The sequence below is a fragment of the Cajanus cajan genome, chromosome 3 (genome assembly GCF_000230855.2).
Source record: "Cajanus cajan strain Asha chromosome 3, NIPB_CcT2T_4, whole genome shotgun sequence".
Classification (NCBI taxonomy): Eukaryota; Viridiplantae; Streptophyta; class Magnoliopsida; order Fabales; family Fabaceae; genus Cajanus; species Cajanus cajan.
In genome coordinates this window covers 25,265,722-25,286,679 of record NC_138519.1, presented here as the reverse complement: position 1 = coordinate 25,286,679, position 20,958 = coordinate 25,265,722, and the positions used below count along the sequence as shown (strand labels likewise).

General features: G+C 29.7%; 1 protein-coding gene and 1 long non-coding RNA gene across 2 annotated transcripts; both read right to left on the bottom strand.

The window, feature by feature from the left end:
* Nucleotides 1-4,257: 4,257 nt before the first annotated feature.
* Nucleotides 4,258-12,313, bottom strand: LOC109818960 (putative WRKY transcription factor 12). The gene is made up of 4 exons (XM_020384518.3): nt 11,690-12,313; nt 11,374-11,447; nt 10,586-10,747; nt 4,258-4,602 (listed from the first exon to the last, which is right to left on the bottom strand). Exons 1-4 carry the CDS (start codon nt 11,990-11,992, stop codon nt 4,440-4,442), a joined length of 702 nt encoding a protein of 233 aa, XP_020240107.1. The 5' UTR covers nt 11,993-12,313; the 3' UTR covers nt 4,258-4,439.
* Nucleotides 12,314-16,467: 4,154 nt separating this feature from the next.
* LOC114915020 (uncharacterized) lies at nt 16,468-20,396 on the bottom strand. The gene is made up of 4 exons (XR_014432351.1): nt 19,672-20,396; nt 17,527-19,409; nt 17,273-17,331; nt 16,468-16,673 (listed from the first exon to the last, which is right to left on the bottom strand). It is a non-coding gene; the product is annotated as an uncharacterized LOC114915020 (long non-coding RNA).
* Between the last annotated feature and the right edge of the window lie 562 nt (nt 20,397-20,958).

Sequence of the window (20,958 nt, the reverse complement as noted above, 5' to 3'; positions counted from 1 at the left end):
ACACAACAGATAAGCCCAACAAAATAAGGGTTTACACACCCCTCAAGTAATTCACATCAAGATCATTCATTCTTATCAATCAATACAATAAAAACATTCATAAATTAATATTATAAACAATGGAATTATCAATTTAATATAAATTCAGCATAAACAGTAAAACCCTTAATTAAAACTTATCTCACAGGCACTTTTCTACAATTTCGTTCTCTCTCCCAGATCATCATTCTTACAAATTATTAGCATATTTATAATCCTCAACACATACTGAATCTAATGGTATAATTAATTCCTCAAACAGAAATAATTCAACTTTTCCAAAACCTAGCCTACATGCACTTTTCTATAATTTCGTTCTCTCTCCCAGAGCATTATTTTTACAAATAAATCATATATTCGTACTCCTAAATTCATATAGAATCAAATAATGCCAATAATTTTTCAAACAGAAATAATTATAAAATTGCTCATAATCTTAAGGGTTCTTCTTCTACCAAATTTCCTCATGTAACTCCACATATAAATAATCTCTTTTTCTCCCGTACCTGGATACATAGGAACTCGGGCAGAACCTCCTCTTTTTCCTTAAATAAGGATCGGAACTAAGACTGGAGCAGAACCTCATCCTCTGAGTTCCCCTTGATCTTCAGAGAGAAGAAGAGGAACGAAAGAGAGAACAGAAGAGAAGAAAGAGTGAGAATGAGAGGTGTGTAGAAATGAGAGGATTTGAGGCCTATTTATAGGATTTTTCGCCCACCTACCACTATGGCCCGTTCCAAAATCGGAACGGCCCGTTCTGGGCCCTTTAAACCTACGTAAATTTTTCAACTGGAACGGCCCGTTCCCAAACCAGAATGGCCCGTTCTCAAACCCAGCAGAACGGCCAGTTCTACTTCCAGAACGGCCCGTTCTCCAAACTAGAACGGCCTGTTCTCCCTCTGGCCTGTTCTCCCTCTGGAATGGCCCGTTCTCCAAACCGGAACGGCCCGTTCTCCCTCCAGAACGGCCCGTTCTGCTTCTCAAATTTTGGGCCTTTGACTTATTCCAGAACGGCCCGTTTCACTTTTAAAACGGCCCGTTCTGGGCAACGAATTGGGCCTACGGCCCATTGAAAATTGGGCTGTTACAACCAGTGATGTAACTTGCTAACGAGGTGTACCTTAGGGTCACCGGTGATGTAATTTGCTAACGAGGTGTACCTTATGGTCACCAGTGATGTAACTTGCTAACGAGGTGTACCTTTGGGTCACCAGCGATGTAACTTGCTAACCAGGTGTACCTTTGGGTCACCAGTGATGTAACCAGGTGTACCTTAGGGTCACCAGTGATGTAACCAGGTGTGTCTTAGGGTCACCAGTGATGATATGTGAACCTTCCTTATGGCGCCACATGCATGCATTTATAAGTCAAGATCATGACATCATTGCATGATAAATGAATATATATGTGATATTGATGATGATGTATGTGTATTGTTTATAAGTGACTTATATTTGTTGTGTGTGTGTGGGTGCTATCTAACCTTTATTTCTGCACCTGAAACTGAGTGAGATGTTTCTCACTCCCTTGTTGCTTTTGTATGTGTTTAAATTATGTTGCAGGTGATCAGCATCATGAGGATGTTGGTGATGAGGCTTAAAGGCTTCAATTGGGCATGCTCTGATAGGATGTGACATCGGGGCATAGTTATTTTAGTTTAATATGTTATTGTTTTAATAACTTTAGTTTCTCTTCTTTTGTAATTTCTAACGAAGAGATAACGTAGATAACATGTATAATTCAAGGAAAATATATGTTAAGAATTGTAATTTGAACGTTCTTGATAAAAGACCAAGATGTACATTTTTGTTATATTTTTATTATATGATTTGGGAGTATAAATTAATTCCTAACCAGGAGGCACTGCCACCTTTACTGGAGTTAATTTATATTTCCTTTATTATTATTTGTATATATATGATTTCTTGTTTTACACTAAATTGTATTGAAAATCTTAACTTCTTTTCTTTTATAGTTTTTACACTGGAGTTATGATTTATGAGTTACGAATGTGAATCTTCTACCTTGTTATATTTGAAATATTTGTCAACTATGAAAGATTTTATTTACCCAAAAAGAAGAAAAGAAATATTTTATTGTTACATTTGTTGTATATTAATAATGGGGTAGAGGGTGTCACAGAATGTTGCTGTTTGGTTTTGTTCTTTCCATCGTAAGCCAAATGTTCAAATCAAAAATTTAATTAAAAGGTAAAATTTAGTTTGTAACAGGTATTTATTTTATGCTCTCTGTTATAAATTTTAACCATGTAACTTACATTCATTTATTTTCTTTAGTGTTATGGTTGTCTTTAATGTCATGGGAGGTAGATCTACAACACAACCAAAGAACCTAGATTGGATTTATCCCATGGTAATTGATTTGTAACCTCAATATGCCTAAAATATTTTTTTATTAGCTTAAATTAAAAATTACTTATACAACTCAATCTAATTTTCATTTTAGAGTAATCGACAACAAGGAGGTTACGAATGTGGATATTATGTGATGAATTAGATGTTAGACATAATTGAAGGGGAAGTAACAAATGATTGGATTGAGGTAATGTAATTCTTTTATTTTTACTATCATTAATTAATTTATTTACATGATTTTTATGTAACTAATATATTATATTTTATGTTACAGCTTTTTGATGATGTTGCACCATTGCCGGAAACCAAATTGGAAGACATTCGAAGTCAATGGGCAACCTTCTTTTTAGAAAAATTTAGAAATAGAGCATGATTTTTAGTTTAATTAGGATTGTTTACAATATATCTCAAAAACAATTTTCTGCCTTTATTTTTTAGTTTATTTTCTTATCTGAAAATTAAATAAACTAAGTAGTTAAAGCTTGGTTTATCATGTTTTGGTTATTAATTCATCAGTGAAGAAGATTCAGTTGTTCATATTTCATCCTGTTGAAATTACTATGTATCTAACTATACATGCTAATTTAAGGAACATGGGTTGGAAACGAAATAGAGATAATTAACGTACTTGGGTTCAGTACATAGAATTGCTTAGAGTAAACCTCGGACTCTGATAGTTAGGAATTCATGACTGCTGAATAATGTAATAGCTTGTCTCTCTTGATTGTTTTTGTCTGCTAGAGGAGAAAAAGATTTCTTGCTTGTAGCCAAGTGGATTTTATGAATCACTACAATTTTGATATCCCAAAATTATGCCACTGTTTTGTGTGGTGATTGGGTAGATAAATCCGTAAAGACATGTTTGAGAATCTTTTTAGACCGATGAGAGCGGAGGAAAGATTTCTATTTCTTAAATATATTCTAGAAATAAATAATCACCTTTTATGTAGTATCGCAACACAATTGAGTAGAATAGTGCATCATACAATTTCTGTTTGAGATATATATATATATATGTTTATACAGGTAACCAAAAAGAATTTAAAAAAATAAATGAAGCTTTTTTTTTAAATGCAATCTACATCAGTTTTCAGTAGAACCGATGTAGATTTGTGTACACATCTACATCGGTTGTTGGTATAACCGATGTAGAATTGTGGTAAAATCTACATCAGTTTTACTTATATAACTGATGTAGATTTGTACGCAAATCTACTTCGGTTGTCAGCAAAACTGATGTAAATTATGCACAAATTTACATCGATTTCAAAATCGATGTAGAAGTATTTGTATTTCTAAGTCACTCTATTCCATATCAATTTTATAATCGATGTAGATTACCTTCCAGAACAGATGTAAATAATACATCTTGTAGTAGTGTGATCAACATAAAAAAAAGAAAAACAACTAACAAAATGTTTAACAACTAAGTCTAACTAACTGAAACATAATCGACCTATGTTAATTTTTTCTTCAATATTTGGTAATAACTTAATGTAAGTACAAAATACTGAGGCAAAACCTAACTCTAATGGAAGAAGAACACCAACAACAAATAAGGAATTGTATCTAAGTTTTATTTTCATCTTTGGGATACGAGGATCAACTTAATGTTCTTAGAATGAATTCTCATAATGTTAAAATAATATTTAACCAATATAAATCAGATTCCACAAAAATTAATTTTCAATTGTCAATTTTAAAATATTACATAGACATTGTTCATAGAAAAAATAAAATATTTGCACGTGCTTTGTGAAGAAATTAAAAATCTTAAATTTCAGGCACATATGTACGGGAAAGCATTGGAGAAATACATATGTTATAATAATAAATAAATATATACATGAAGGGCTTTTAATTTTTCTATTTTGAAAATTTTATAGACAACATACAAATGAGTTCATCCATGAAAGAGTAACTGAGCTGACTAACAATATAAGTAGACGACAATATCTTAGATGAAAAATTGTCACAACTAATTAATTATTAATACAGAATAATTATTGAAACGACATTAATTGTTCAAAACGAGGTGAAACATTCATGTTCCGATGAATTCGAGTCATCGCAAGGAGAGTGATTGTGTCTGCCTTCATAGGTAGTTATCACCATACGACAATCTTCTGAGAGTCGTTCAACTCTTTTCTTCACCCTACAGTTGTTATGGGTGCAGCGGTAGTAACTTCTGCTCATATCACAAAATTCATGACATGTCAATTTGGATCACCATAACATATAAATATTCAAGGAGAAATGATAGAGAAACATTTTTTCCATTTTTAATATTTTTATTATGGTTGAAAAATAAATTTTTGTGACTCTTGTTATTAAATCATGTGAAAAGTTTATTAAATGAGACGTACAACTTATAAGCATATTAACAAATATTTATATTGTTGGTGGACTTAAAACTTGAGTTTAGTAGTGTTATTTTTAAATAATTCTTGAATGTATATACTGAGTAACCTATAAATGATAAAAAGACTCATAAATATAATGTTTGAAGATTTTAAGTTCATATGTAATGTCAAATTGAACTGTGTGATTGACTTGCGAATTGTTGTGAAGTTCTCTTTGCTATTTTCTCCTTGTATAGCATGTTCAACCTTTGTGAAAAAAAACAAAAACCGTCTAACCTAAGCTCCTAAAATTATGTAATGTGTATTGACCATATGTTATGTAAATTAATAGACATAAAACAAAATTTAAATATGCTTTTATTTTAGTTATGAACATAATCAGATAAGTATTCCTTTTCACGAGATACTAGCTTACCTTACTTTATCTATATTTCTTACTAATTAGTTCCAAATATAGGCTTTTTCTTAATTGTATTTTTATTCTTCTATGTATTATAATCGTTCGCTTTTGATTCTTTAAGATTTTAACCGAATAATTTGAATTCCTCAAATATCACAATTATATAATTTTAGTCTTTTAACTATGTAATTACATAACTTTTATCTAGTTAAATTATATATATTATATTTTTCATCCAAGTATTAAATAATATATATTTATTATTACTAAAATTATTAATATTAAATAAATAAAAATTTGTATAATTATGATAGTTAATTAAAATTACACAAATATAATATTTTAAAAATTAAAATTATTCAATTAAAATTTAAAGAATAAAATAACACAACTGTTTATACTTGAAATCCAAAATGGCATTTTATATTTTTTTTGTTTAACCCAAAAGTTTGGTACTGCATCTTTTCATGAAATTTTCGGTTGTTCGACTACACTTGTTAGATTCAGACAAGTCCCATTGTCATTTTTTTTACTTTTCAAACACATGGCCCGTTAATGTTCCTAAGTTCCTAAGTTCCTGAAGTGACCATTCCATAATAACTTTCTCATTTTCCTAGCTAATTCCACTTCTAAGTACATACCTTAAAGTACAATTTTGTAATCATTGTCTGCAACTGAAGCAAATTAAATTTACCAGCACTTTAACCACTTTAACCATTTTTGCTTTGCTTAGTATACATATCCAGTAAAACTATAGAACTTTCTTCCATGCACGCAACATTAACGTATACATATATAATATATGTTTTGGGTCTAGTGATTCATTGGTTGCCACCATGTTTTTTCATTCACTAAATTATTAGTTCCCTTCAGTCTAAGTAACTTTGGTTTTCATCAAGTGGTAGTATTTGTTTTATTTATCATGTTTCCTATCATATTGTAAAGAGTGCTAAAATTTGATTAACTAATTGTCATTTTTTTTACGTCATTATCTTCAAAAGTTTGTTGAAGATCATGAATATATAATCAAATAACTTATATGTCGTGTTTGTGTTTGCTTAGGTAGTTTACTGTAATTTGGCTATTGAATTACATGCGTTGAATGGATTTTGGTTCCTGTAAATATCACGATATTAAAGGTTAATTAAATTTATTTTTTCAAAAATTTGAAAGCACAATTTCTCCGATTTTAATGTATAATTCAGCGAAGAAATTATATACAGAAAAACTCAATAAGTTAGACTTTTAATTTAAATGGTTTGATTGGCTGATGTAGCTCTTATCTACATTAATTAATAACCCATATTTAAAAAAATTTCATTTTATTGGGTATAGGCAGGCATCAACCATTTTGATTTCCAAAAAATAAGTGTAATTGTAGTAATTTTTGGTTTTTTTTAACTAATTTAATAACCGTATAACATTTATTTAAGAATTTAATACGATTAACTGTTTTACAACTCGGCATGGTACCTTGTAATTTAATTTGAGTTTCATCTCTTTACTATAGAAAATGATAAAAACAAGCATGCCACCAAAAAATATATGATAAAAACAAGCACATCTAGTTAGACAACTTAACATTATATGTATTAATTGCATATGAAAAATCTTGACATGCCTCTTTTAATATTTTAATGCATTATTTAAAAAAATATATTTTCTGTTTTTATTTTGTTATTTTTCATTCAAACAGAGTGCTTATCATTATGAGAAAATATTCTATTCATTGTTGCTCAATCACAGATTTTCATGCATAATAAAGTTATTGTCTCTTACAATAATATTTTTTAAAAGTATATAATGATTTCAGATTAGTTAGTGATGTAATTATATATATATATATATATATATATATATATATATATATATATATATATATATATATATATATATGAAACTCTTATACTTTAAAGGGACTAGAGTTTTCTACCCCATTTTCTTTCCAGTTTTGTCTCTTGAATACAATAGTATTAACTATGTAAAAAAAAAGGAAAATCTATTGCTAATTAATTAAAGGGTCGTTCTTTAATAAGAGAGTTTCATTAAGGATGTAATAATATTCTAGAAGTGTGATGCACAAGAAATTATGCATCAGCCCATTCTAAGAGACTTTAGAAAATGGCATTGGCAGCATTAGCTTTGATTCCTAATTAGAAAATTTTCAGCAAAATATATATCTCTTCACGATTACCCGAAATTTTAATTTGTTTAGATTTGATAACTCTATATACTTATGTCATCCATGTTGACCTTGAGGAGGTCGAACTCTTTAGATCCTCACATAAAAAGGATGGACAGAGAAGTGTTCAATGATCATTATTAAGTAGTGAGGGCACTTAACAAAAAGATTTTTATTTTATTTTAATATTTTGTTGATTTTCAATTAAAAATAATGTCCCTCTTGCAAACGTATCATAAAATGAATGCATAATTCTTTTAATGTCTAAACAATATCTGTCAAACTTTGAATCTCTTTACATGGGTTTCATTTAATTCACTGATCTTATTTAAGGACAAAATTTACATATAATATCATAAGTATTGTTTGTGTTCATTTTCAATCAAAATTAGAGTTTCACATCAATATATGTATTAAATATAATTGAATATTACTGTATTAAATATAATTGAATATTACTGAAGTGAAACTATAATTTTGACTAGAGAACAACTTCAATTGTGCCTATAATATGAGTGTTTAGTTTATTTTGAAGAGTAAATTCTCCACTTGATTTTTCAAAGTAATGACTTTTTTTTTGGGTAAATCTTCAAAGATTAATATGCTATTTCAAGTTTTTTTTATAAAATATTTTCACCAGAAATAAGGTATTTTAAAGATTTTTAGATTGAAATTAACCCCTCAAGTATATGAGTCGTTGTTATAGCTTTTTAAAGATTTTTGTCTTCATACCATATTCTTAAAGATTTAAAATTGTTGAAAGAAAAAAAGAATTATCTTTGTTATTGATCTACGCTTAATATATATATATATATATATATATATATATATATATATATATATATATATATATATATATTATTCTATATTTCACAAAATATACCCGTGTTATATACCTAAAGAATATCAAAAACTTTATTTACAGTATCATATTAATCTTTATTGGAAACTAAACTACCATAAGAGGGTGAATATATATTTTTTTATAACTCCTTTGTATCTTTTGTTTAACCAAATAACTCTTTTGTATTTATGATCATGGGTACTATTACCTCCAATTTTAGGAGGACAGAAAATGAGGAGAGAAAAAATTGAAATTAGAATTAAAGAAAAATATATTTTTAAATTATGTTTTTAATAATTTTTTTCAACTAAATAGAAAAGACATTATTATTAATATTTTTATCTTTCCTCTTATCTATACATATCATTAGTGTGTTTAGATACATGTTGGACCCACTATATATACACATGATCCAATGCTCCATTTAATTACTAAAGCAAGTTGCTACATGAAAGTGGGTTTAGGCCCTCACCAATTTTGAAAGATAAAACAAGCTACTCTATATGATAATAACAAACATCTCTTGAAAATTAAAATAGTGATAATAATGTTTTTAATTACGGCCAAGTAAAAGTTTTCTCTATTTTAAAAATAATTAAATAATGCAATAATGTATGTCTTTTGACTAAAAATTTATCATCATAACAAGGGTTTCTTTGTCAATTATTGTAGGCTAAAGGGGCATGTACCTTAATATTTGATTTTTCTAACTATATATGTCCTACTACAACACTGATGATAAGGGAGTGATAAAATGAATACACTCATGTGTAGGGAGGTAACAAAGAGTGATAGTAAATTGTAATACGACTATTAACATTATGAAAATAGTATATAAAAAAAAAATCATGTAATGACACTCATCTTATGATATATTATATCATTAAGAATTATTTTTACTTACACTATAAATATAAAATATTTTATATATTATTAAAAAATATAGATATAAACTATAGTGATACATAATATATATATAATTTTATTTAAAATTAACACTAAAATTATATATAATTACATGTCAAATAGATTTATATCTATATATATTATATTTATAATAATATTTTTTTCATATATAATTGTATGTAAATATTTTGTACTGTTAGAAAAAAATGGAAAATAATGAATATTGTGAAAGAAACCATTATAACATGACAATAAAGAAGGCACATTTGATGAAAAAGAGGAAAAAAGTAGCAGAAGATATTTTTTTTTCTTTCACATTTTAGCCATGACAAATGGTATTGGAAAAATTAGGTAAATTTTAATGAGGTAGAATGAAAAGCTTTAGGTACAAGTGAAGGCTTTTAGTGATGGATGAATATGGGTGGAAGAGGTTGGTCAGATAAATACCATGACCATTGGATGGTTTGGGAACAGAGGGGACCCTATAGTGTGCTCTATTGTCAAAACTCTAATAATAATAATCCACTAAATATTCTCACCAATATATCTTTTTCTTTTTACATCCCAATAAACTAATATTTTTATTCACCTGAAGAAAAAAGCCTATGTTTCAGTCTGCACCATCAATCTTCCCTACTCAGAAGTCTATTGAAAGTAAACATCTTGAATCATATTCCTTCAGTTTTATCTGAAGATTCTCTCTCTCTCTCGCTACTGTTTTTACTCTTTAATTAATGTTTGAAACAAAATATAGGATAACTACACTTTGTTCACCTATGAATTGAGATTCATTTGGTTGTTCGAACACCGACACATGTATTTTTCCAAAAAAAGACATCTTACCTTCATTTCTCCGGGTATAATGCCTATGATGTAGCCAGTGTACTCAATCATAGATGATAGATTTAATATTTGCATTTGACAAAGATACTTTTAAAAGCTAAAATACGAGGAAAAAACAATAATTATATAAATATTTAGAGATAACATGTATCCCTTATTTATTATTATGGAAAACAATCTTATTCCAACCAAAGAAAACTTTTCAATATTTAATATAGTTATATATTTAAAATTTGAATTTAAAACATTTATTAAACTAAAAGAACCTTATAATAAAAGACATAATTATAGGATAAATAAACTTTGCTCATATAATCATAATCATATATACATACTTCCCTCAAAATTAACTTGTAAAGTGATATACTCACGTATATACATTAACCAAAAATATATAATTCATCACCTAGTACGTTAGCCACTAAAATCTAATAAAGATTTGGGTAATTAATATGCATAAGTTTTTGTTTGAGTTTAAACTTCAGTATCGTGCACCACACAGCAAAATAGAGAACATAGTTCACTTAGTTTTTTTTACCTTATATCAAAGAGCTTGCAAAACTGAGAAAACTATATATAATGAAGAAAGCAATTAAGGGATTAAGGTTTTGAATTAGGATTATATATTATTACCTTGGGTGAAGGCTATTCTTCACAACTTTCTGACCGTACTTCCTCCATTTGTAACCATCATCAAGCACATCGACATCACTTCTTGTTTGGAAACAAAACCGTGGCTCTCTCAGCTTCCTCCTCACTTTCACTTTGTTCTTCTCTGAGCCTCCACTTCTCCACCTACCATCATAGCAACATAATTTCAATTTATTGATATAGTTTCATAAGTACATACATGTTACTCATTAATCCTCGAAATTAAACAGCTTTTTTCTTAATTACACCAAAGCATGATTAATTAACCTTAAACTACAAAGTTAATAGTCATCACAATTGAAATAGTATCGACAGATCTTGTATTCAAACTTTGTTGTTGTTAACATAATTTCTACTTATAACGAAAATCCTAGGAGGTGATATAATAAAGTAAAAATGAAAATAAAAATAAAGAAAAAGAGAGAGAAGGTGATGATCTGTTTGAAGAATATGTGAAGCCAGTGATAGACTAGTGGATTCGAGTATCAATGAGTATCAAGACTTTTTGAGTACCAAGTTCTTGTTCCTCCTCATAACCCGAGAGAGAGAGAGAGAGAGGTTATAATAACTCAGAGTACGAAAGCAGCTCAGAAAGAAAAAAGAAGCAGTCACTTCCACATATGGTAGAGACTTGAGACCTTCAGATTCTTCGCAGAAACCTAAAGAATATCTTCTTGGGTATCTAAATTAAATATTTACGTGCATGCAGAGAGAGAGAGAGAGAGAGTGATTGAAATCAGAACAAAGTTGTGGTCGCAAGAAGCATATACCATGTGTTGTTGCCATCACTAGTATTTCCGGTGCAATTTTCATCATTGACAGCTTTGGGATCCAGTGTTCGCACCTGAAAGTTCATGTTACCATCCATATAAGCAAAATCTTCACAAATAAAAGAGATCAAAAGAATACCCTAAAATTGAAAAGGACATAAAAACAAAAACAAATTAAATAAATACACCATGAAAAATAAAATTGATCATTACTATAAGGATGTAGATCATAGTATATAAATAAATAATATTTTTTTTTCATAGAAATTACAATAATATCATCAAACTTCGAATCTAAATATATCAAAATATTCACCTGTTCATTATTCCAAGATGATCTTGATACAAGGTCATTATGGCTGAAACCAATTGTTGTTGAAGAAGTGACGGCGGTGCTAGTAGTGACAGTTGTGGTAGCAACAGCAACACCTGTGTTGCCGTTGCCAGGGTTTAGAGATTGAGAGAGCTGAGAAGATTGGGATTGAGCAGAAGGTGCCAAGAAGCTAAGAACCTGGTTTTCTTCGAATTGAACAAAACCCATTTCATGGATGGCTTGAGGGGTGTTCGTGAATGAAACTTGGAGCTCATAATTGGGATTGACACCTCTCTCTCCTTCCATACCCCTTTTATTGATAATTTGAAAATTGGGTTTGAAACCACCTTGGTGATTTTGGCCTTACCTTCTTGTTAGCTAGCTCGATCTTTCTAGTTGGTGTAGCACAAATTCTAAGCCATGTGACCTAAGAGAGTGTGGGAAAGAGGGTGTGATTTAGAAGAAGAGTGCGTGGTGGTTTGGTCAACAGCAAGGAGGTGTGTGTTTTGCAATTAAATTCTGAATGGAATGTTTCTTGAAAATTATTATTATTATTAATATTCCTTCCCCTTCCTCTTAAGGGAGTCTATTCAAAGTCTTGTACACACTCCTTCTCTCTCTTGATTACACGTGCATTGTCCTACAAGTGTTTTTCATTCGGAATCTATCTCAACAAGTGCCAGAACAATGAAACTAGGTATTGTCGTTTTTGTATGAAAATGATTCTTTCACATCACGCCAGGTTTATACTCATCAACGATGTCAAATTTTTATTGCTGTTCGTATATCACTACTAGAAATGTTATATATAGTGACATAAAAAAATGTCTATGTAAGTATATGTCTATTTGAATATAGTTACGCACAATTTTAGTGTTGATTTTGGATGAGATTTAACAACATATTTTGTATGTCACTATAGTCTATACCTACACTTTTTAATAATATACTAATATATATTGTAGTTATTGTATGAGTAAAAGTAAATTTTAGTAATATGTATAGTGTCACTATAGAGTATATGTCACTATATGACAATTTTGTTGTAGTGTATGGGCATTTGTTAGTTTGTTTTTAATTTTATGAAAAAACAAATAGAAAAAAATCTTATATGAAACGGTTAGAACTACGAATATGGTGAATTTCAGTACAAAAACGATTTACACGAATTGTACAAAAAGGCGTGTGTAATTGTTTTAATTGAGTAGCGAATAATTAATTAACTGTGTTTGATTGAAATCAAATGACGATTAGATAAAAAGTTAGTCAATCAAAATGAATAGTATATTTTTCGTGCTTAAGACTCTTCTTAAAATTTAGTATTTTCCTTAACTATTTTTTTACTAGACAGTTGAAACTCAAAATTATTTATTAAATTCAAACATGTATTAATTGAAGCGGCTAACTACAAATCTATTAACTAAATAAGACACGTCAACCATAATTTTTGTGCTTAGCTAATTGGTTTAAAAATGTTATGTCTAAAAGTAATTATGGTTTGTAAATATCCTTAATTTAATATTTTTTTTTCAAAAAAAGATCATGTAAAGGGTGGGATTACTTTTTTCTTTTCTTTTCTAAAACTAATTATAGTTACACATAAGAAAAAAATGTAATAGAGTATAAGGTGTTGAAACGTGTGTTTTAAATCAAGCACTATGTGACATAATTTTTTTTAGTAAGATAAGATTATTATGTACAATAAAATTCTTTTTCTCAACATTTAAGTTGTTGTTTAGTGAGAATTTAAACTTAAAATTATTAGTTAAAATGTAGCAGACGAGGTTTTTTTTTTTTGAACAACAAAGAAATAATTTATATAATGAAATGGTACAAGAGATACCAAACTCGAATACAGGTTTGTATGCGGAGGACAAAATGAAGTTGGGCCTAATTTAAATTACAAGTTACCCTCCAATTAAGAGGTCCAAAATTTACTATTTGCATACTAGACTACTATAAAGACTCCCCAAAACCCCACCACCAAAGATCTTAGGAAATGATACAAAGTTCAGGATTAGTTTCCCATTGACTGAATGAATAGTTGAATGAATTATTTAAACAGGTAAGCCAAGACCATGAGTATAACACAGTTTGCTGTAGTAAGCAGTTCCCGTCGAGGTGCGCCCCTTCAAACACACATTTGTTCCTAGCTCTCCAGGTGCACCATAATATTGCAGTCCATATAACATGTCATTGACCAACCCTCTTTTTAGACAATAGTATACTTGGATGAGCAAAGAAGTTGCCTTCAAATGAACTAGATAGAGGAGTCGAGCTATCTAGTCACAACAACCATTTTTTCTAGATTGGGTCAGTGTTGCTGCAATATAACAATATGTGTTCTGCTGACTCGATATCCACATTACAGAAGGGGCAGGTTGCTTGATCTCTCGAGTTTATCACATTTCTCCTCAACAAGTTTTCCTTTGTAGGCAAAGCACCCATAAATAACCTCCAAATGAAGCATTTAACTTTAGGTGGAACTTTTATGTCCCAAGCTATAGCAACAACATTTGGCAACTGTGATGAGGAGCCACGATCCATCAAAGCCCGATACCTTGATCTTACTGAGAAGCATCCCGAGCTATCCAGTGTCCAAAGCCTTGAGTCTTGTACACCCTCTCTTTGTACCCCTACCTCCACTAGATTCATGAACTGTTGCACATCGTTTAATTCCCAAGTGAACCAAGCTCTTCTTCACTGAAATCTCCATTGCCAACTTCCCCTACTCCAATGACCCATATCCGCCACCATATTTGACTTTTGCAGTGAATTCAAGAAAATCCTTGAGAATCTATTCGCTAGAGGCTCTACCTCCGCCCATGCATCGAACCAGAACCGGATTCGGTCACCCACCCCCAACCTCCATGACAATGAATTCATAAACTAAGAGTCACTGGTGTCCTCACCCGAAGCCTTCAATACATCACCCCGCCACATAGAATTTGAGCTTCCTCTTAGACGAGTATTGTGCATGATGCTATCACCGTACTTAGATAATAAATTCTGCCCCACGTTGACTCTGGTTGCTAAAAAAGTCCCCAGCGCCACTTAGCTAATAGCGCCTCATTAAAAGCATCCAGCGTCTTAATTCCCAGACCCCCTTCCTTCTTAGGTCGACAAATTTTCTCCTAAGATACCCATGCCATTTTCTTCTCATCTAGCTTACCACCCCATAGGAAGTTGCACTAAATAGTTGTCAGTTGCTTGGTCACCATCTTGGGCATTCTATAGAATGACATAATGTATAAGGTCAGCACCGAATTTATCAAGCAAATCCTTCCTGCCATGGACAATGTCGATGCTCTCCAAGACGACAAGTTTTTCTTAAAACTCGAGACCACAGACGAGGTTGAGTTGTATTCAAATACACCCCTAACTTTGAGAAATTTTTCCCCTTCTATTTACTTGAACCACTAACTTTAATTTGTCATTCCGTTGTTCAATTTTTTCATTCAACCACTAACATTTTTCTTCCCTTTTGTTTTATTTTCAGTTTGATGGGCACTTTGTGCTCTATTCAATTAGACATTGTAGTTCATCTAATATTTTATTCTTTTTCATATATAATAACAATGATAATTAATTTTATTTTCTAAAATAAATTACCCCATTAACTGAAGGTCATATATCCGTCACTGAGTTAAATTAAATAAACACCACGTTAACTAATACACGCGTTCATATTAAATTTAACCAAGTATAACAATATATCGTGAAATAATACAAGAACATATAAAAATATATCATCAAGTATTTTCCTAGGAATTTTTCATTAAAATTTGTAGGAAATAAGTTTTTTGTGAATTTTTCTACAAATTTATTTTCGCAGCTAATACTTTCGTGGATAATTATTTCTTGCCAATTTCAAAATTCGCAAAAAAAATTCTTATGATTTTTTCTATAAAAAAAATCTATAGAAAACTTTCTTGAAAAAAAAAATGGCAGCAAACTTTCTTGTGGAAAAAAAATTCTTAAAAAATTTGCAAAAAATATTCTACAAATTTTAAAATCCACAAAATTTTTGCAAGAAATTTTCCACGAAAATTAAAATTTGCAAGTAAATTTCTTGCAAAATTAAAATTTCCCAAGTAAATTTTCTGCAAAATTAAAATTTTTTAGGTAAATTTTCTGCAAAATTTCAAATTCGCAAGTAAATTTCCTAGGAAAAATCGCAGGTAATTTTTTATAATTTTTTTTAGTATTATGATGCTTGCAAGTTCACAATTCTTATAACTTTCACTATTAACCTCATTCTTTATATTTACTAAAAAGAATATCTACTCTTTCCTTTTATCGTTATGTATGTACCAGTGTCAGTTAAAAATCAAATCAGCTCGCAAACAGTATTATACTACTCTCTTTTTTTTTTGTCGAAAAAATAAATATACTGCTCGTGTGCAGTTCATTTGAGTCGTTCATACTTCACTTAACTTAGGGTAGCCAGTGGCCACTTTTAGCTACTTGAACGGTTTGCTTATAATTGAATAAGTCGGATGACTTGAGACCTAAATCAAGGACTGAACCAAAAATCTGAAAAGTTAAACTTGGGTTCATTGAATAAACAAGCCAAGATTATGAGCTCCACCTTGGCTTCGAGTGTATTTTATTGAACAGTTCACCGACAAGTAACTTGCAAATGAATTTAAGTCACCTGAGCCCCAAAAAAAGGTTCCAACGACAAAAAAGAAAAGTGCGTGCAGGAACAAGTATTGCATTTGGCATGATTGACTCATCCAGAATAAAAGTTATTTAAAAAGAAAAGCAGATATAAACTCAATACCCATATCATAGAATGTAAAACATTGATGATGTACTTGATAATGTGTGTCATCATAATCAAAACTTTCCTGAACTCTTTAAGTTTAAACCTATTATCATCATAATAAAAACTAAGCAAAAAAAAAAAATGAGCAATGACAATAACCTTCTCAAAGCAAGATGGCTGAAACTCTTCCAGTCTAATTCCAGTCCATGTTAGTTCCTGATTTATAAACATAAAAGGTCAAGATCTCATTTAACATCATTATAACAATGTCATCATAAAAAACCACTAAATTAAATAACACTCACAGTTGGAAAAAAAATAAATACTAAAGATTTAATCTATTGCATTCAAGACACAAATCAAATATGTTAGGACAAGAAACTAAATAGAATATGAGGTAATACACCTTTTTCAAATATCACCCTCCTCATCACTATCTTCATCATCATCATCATTGTCAACATTTCCATAGCTACGTTCCAGTGATGGAGGTGGATGAGAAGAAGAGCCAACAAATCCTAAATGTGTCATTAAAGCTACTAAATGTTTCCTTGTCAATGATTAGTGCAGTTCAGTTATAATTTAGTTAATAATTTAGTTTTTTTTAACAGGTTCATCATGGAGTCATTAGATATGACTGTGAATAGTTCCTTTTCTAAGAATATGAACATTTACTTCATCTGGGGTTAAAAATGACTCATTTTAAAATATATATTGAATATTTATATCTAATAATAAGAATTAAAAGAAAATAAAATACAAGAGAATAAATTAGAAGCAGGACTATAATTTGGAAGTTAAGGAGGGAAACATACCTCTAACAGATAATTAAAAGCATCTAAACATCCAAACTATCACAAGGCACTTCATGGTACTGCATTATAAACTTAGATAATTAGAACATTATCTTTGAGTACTACATAAACATGTTGAATCTAAAAAGTAAAAGAAATTAAAAAGAAAAAAATTGTGGATGTGTAACAGCAATAATAAAAATGAAGAACATATGCAAAAAGTTAAGTTTAGTAGACATATTCAAACAAGATTGCAGATGATTATTAATCTTTACCTAGTCCATAAAATTCTTCTTCGGCTTGTGCATTCCTACTTCGTTTTCCTTGAGAAAAATCATAACCCTGGTTTCCAGAATCATACTTTTTGCGGGAACTAGAATTTTTGCCCAAAACTTTAAGTAAAAATGTAAAGAAAAAACACAAGAAAATTCAAGATTGGAAGACAATAAGCCAATTACAAGTGCAAATACATGGGGGGTGATAAATTGTTTTATCACTATCTGATATCTGACATTCAGTTAATTAACCATCATAGATCCACATTTTTTTTATACTTTTGAGAACTAGTGTATATGTAAAAAAGACTCTGTGATTTCCTAAGCAGGAGAGTCAATAATCAGGCTACATATCAATCTATCCAAAGAGAAGTATCCAACTAGTAAAAGAGAAACACTCACCAAACAGGAATACGCATATGGCTTCAACTTAAAGGATAAAAATTAAATAAAGTGTAGCCATAAGAATAGGTTTCAACTAATTGTAACTCAAACAGTTTTTTACCTCTTAGCTAGAGAGGCAAATATTGGAGAAGCCACCAGAAGTCCAACCATAAAAGCAGATGATAAAACTCCATCTTCAAAATTGTTCAAGTTAAAATCCCATGTGCACAAAAGGCTTCATTTATAAGTCATTATATATTCTCTATAGGGATAATTTATATTTACAATAAATAATTTATATTTTGACATAATATTATATTTTACTATTTGATAATTTTAAAAATATTAAATTTAATTTAATATAAAATTGAAAAATTAAGAAAAATGTCTAAAAAAAACTTTAACCCATAAATATCTCTTAAAAATGTTATCACTTAATAGACTAAATAATTTTATAGAATAGTTAAATTGAAGGTAAAAATTATAAACTAGAACACCATTGTGTTTTTACACATCACCTAAAAGCTATTCTATATTCACTCTCAAACTTATTTTAACTAGACTTCTATATTTTGGTTTGTTTGGATGGATTGAATCACCAAGTTATCAAACCTCCCTCAGTTGGGAATATATTTCAACACAAATACATATCTGCCCCATAAGTTACTTAGTCAGAAAGAAATTTGTGGTACTAAAGTCCAACAGGTCCTCTATTTTCAACTAAATAATCAAGACTCTGTTAATGCAAATTATGCAATATAGTTGGAGCAAAGAATCCTAAACGGAAGCCTGTATATTCCAACCTTTTCAGAATTTGAGTGTCTGAACATAACTAGTGATAAACATGTTAAATCACCAACTTTAAATATTGGAGGAGACATACATAATTCTATGACAATATAGATGAGATTATTTAGGGCAGCACATGCAGGGAAATGAAAATTCAAAAATGGTATGGAAAAAGCTTCCCCAATTACAAGTAATATCTGTTGAAACATTATTTTGAAACAACCTCAAAAATAATTGCATTTATTATTCAGCTATAGGAAACTAGTAATCAAACATTATGTGTCACTGTTTACAGATTGGAAAGCTGAAATCGATGTCATAGAAGTGAATAAACATGCAAAATCTATAAAAGAGGAGAAAAATCTTCCATTAACAATGCCAAAATACAATCACACTAGTGCTTACTTTTAGAGACAAAATCATGCCAAGAGTACTTTATTCTAGTCTCTTTTATAATATGCTTCGTTGGTTCCACTAGAGGCTTAATCTATAAACCACAAATATGACAATCGAACATACATGCACATAAGCAAACTGCAGTACATGTACCTTTATAGAGCGCACACAATTTTTCAACTGTAGAATGATTTCGAAAAAAAGAAAAAGAAAAAAGAGAATGAGAAACTGCATGAGAGAAATACTACTCATTAATTGTAGAATCAATCTCCTTTGGATTATCAATTGCATGCTCATTCAAAACATTCCTTGACCTGAAAATTAGTAAAGTAAAAAATCAATTACACTACACAGAGTAGAACAACCAAAATCTTGGTAAAAGGAAACATATATATAAACCCTAGTAGAGAGAAGAATTAGGAAAACGAGAGACAAAACAAAAGGAGAGTTTGTCTTCTTCTTTAACCTATGAAGATACATAGAATTCGAAATAAGATAAATCACAAATTACAACGAAGAAGCACGAAAAGAGTAAATAAATCACCGCAAAATCAAAAGAAAAGTCATTATATTTACTTGAGCAAGTCACTGGTGCGATGCGATCTAAGAGGTGACGGAGGAACGATCTTAAGAGGTGACGGAGGAATGAGTTTCTCTACGCGGTGGATTTCTATGCAGTGCGGTGCGGTGGATTTCTCATGTTTCTCTAAGCGGTGGATACAGTGCGTCTCATAAGCAGTGGGTATGGTGCGGAGGATTTCTCGTGTTTCATATTGTACACAACACGATGTGTGTGGGTTTCTTGTGGGTGCAATAGGTAATTAGTTGAATTTTAATTTTTTGTTTTTAAATTAATAAAAAAACTATAAATAAATAAATTAAATTAAATATATTTTCCTGCTAATTTAATTTATAAGAAAAATTACAGAAAACATATTTTGACATTACTAAAAAATTTAACATTTCTTGCAAATTTATATTCTAAATAAAATTTGAAGGAAATTCCTGCGATTTTTTCTAGAAATTTTTATTGGCAAAAAATTCATAAAATTAATAATTTTGGTAGAAAATTTTGTAAGAATTTTCTACGAACTCAAAGTCACAAAAATACTCGTAATAATTTCTTGAAAATTCTTTTTTGGTAGAAATTTTCGTAGCAATTTCATGCAAATATTTTTTTGCATAAAAATTTGTAGGAAAATACTATATTTCTAGTAGTGTCATGATATCAGTTAATTAATAAAAAATATGTATCTAAGTTTTTTAATTTACGACAAATAATTAATAATATTTAGTTATATATTATATAAAAATTAGGGACATGTAATACATGAGTACCTAATAATTTCTCACCCATTACGTGATCAACTTGCACTTCAAACAATCTAGAAAATGCTGATTTTGTGATGTTATTAGCATATCACTGAAGCCAATTTAATTTTTCAAGACCCATGTAATTGGCTTTCTAATTTTATGGTATATGTGTAGCACAAAGTTTTTTGGAAGATGCTATCTCATTGTTTCCAAACCGTAGAATTGCTAATGCCGAACTATTCAAATGAGAAACAATTTTTTTAACTTGGATTTCATTGTTATACTCCCAACTTCGTGAGTACATGAATTGCTCATAATATCTTAGAAGTAAGTTTTTATAGATGGATTTGATTTAGATTTGAAGTAAACTAATAAAGTTTGATTTAATAAATTTTGATTAGTTTAGTTTGGATTGAATTTACTATAAAAGAATTTGTGATCCAAACCAAATCAATTAACAATGAATTGGTCTGAATCAGTTTAATTGATTTTCTTAAAAAAAAAAATGGTTGATATATTTTTTTAAAAAACATTAAAATGCATTATTTT

Bases quoted from the DNA above. Each gene is read 5' to 3' on its own strand.
- LOC109818960 (XM_020384518.3), bottom strand. From the start codon at position 11,992: ATGGAAGGAGAGAGAGGTGTCAATCCCAATTATGAGCTCCAAGTTTCA. The intron at 11,448-11,689 runs GTGAATATTTTG...ATGAACTTTCAG, and splicing joins CATCTTGGAATAATGAACAG to GTGCGAACACTGGATCCCAA. The intron at 10,748-11,373 runs GTATATGCTTCT...CTATGATGGTAG, and splicing joins AGTGATGGCAACAACACATG to GTGGAGAAGTGGAGGCTCAG.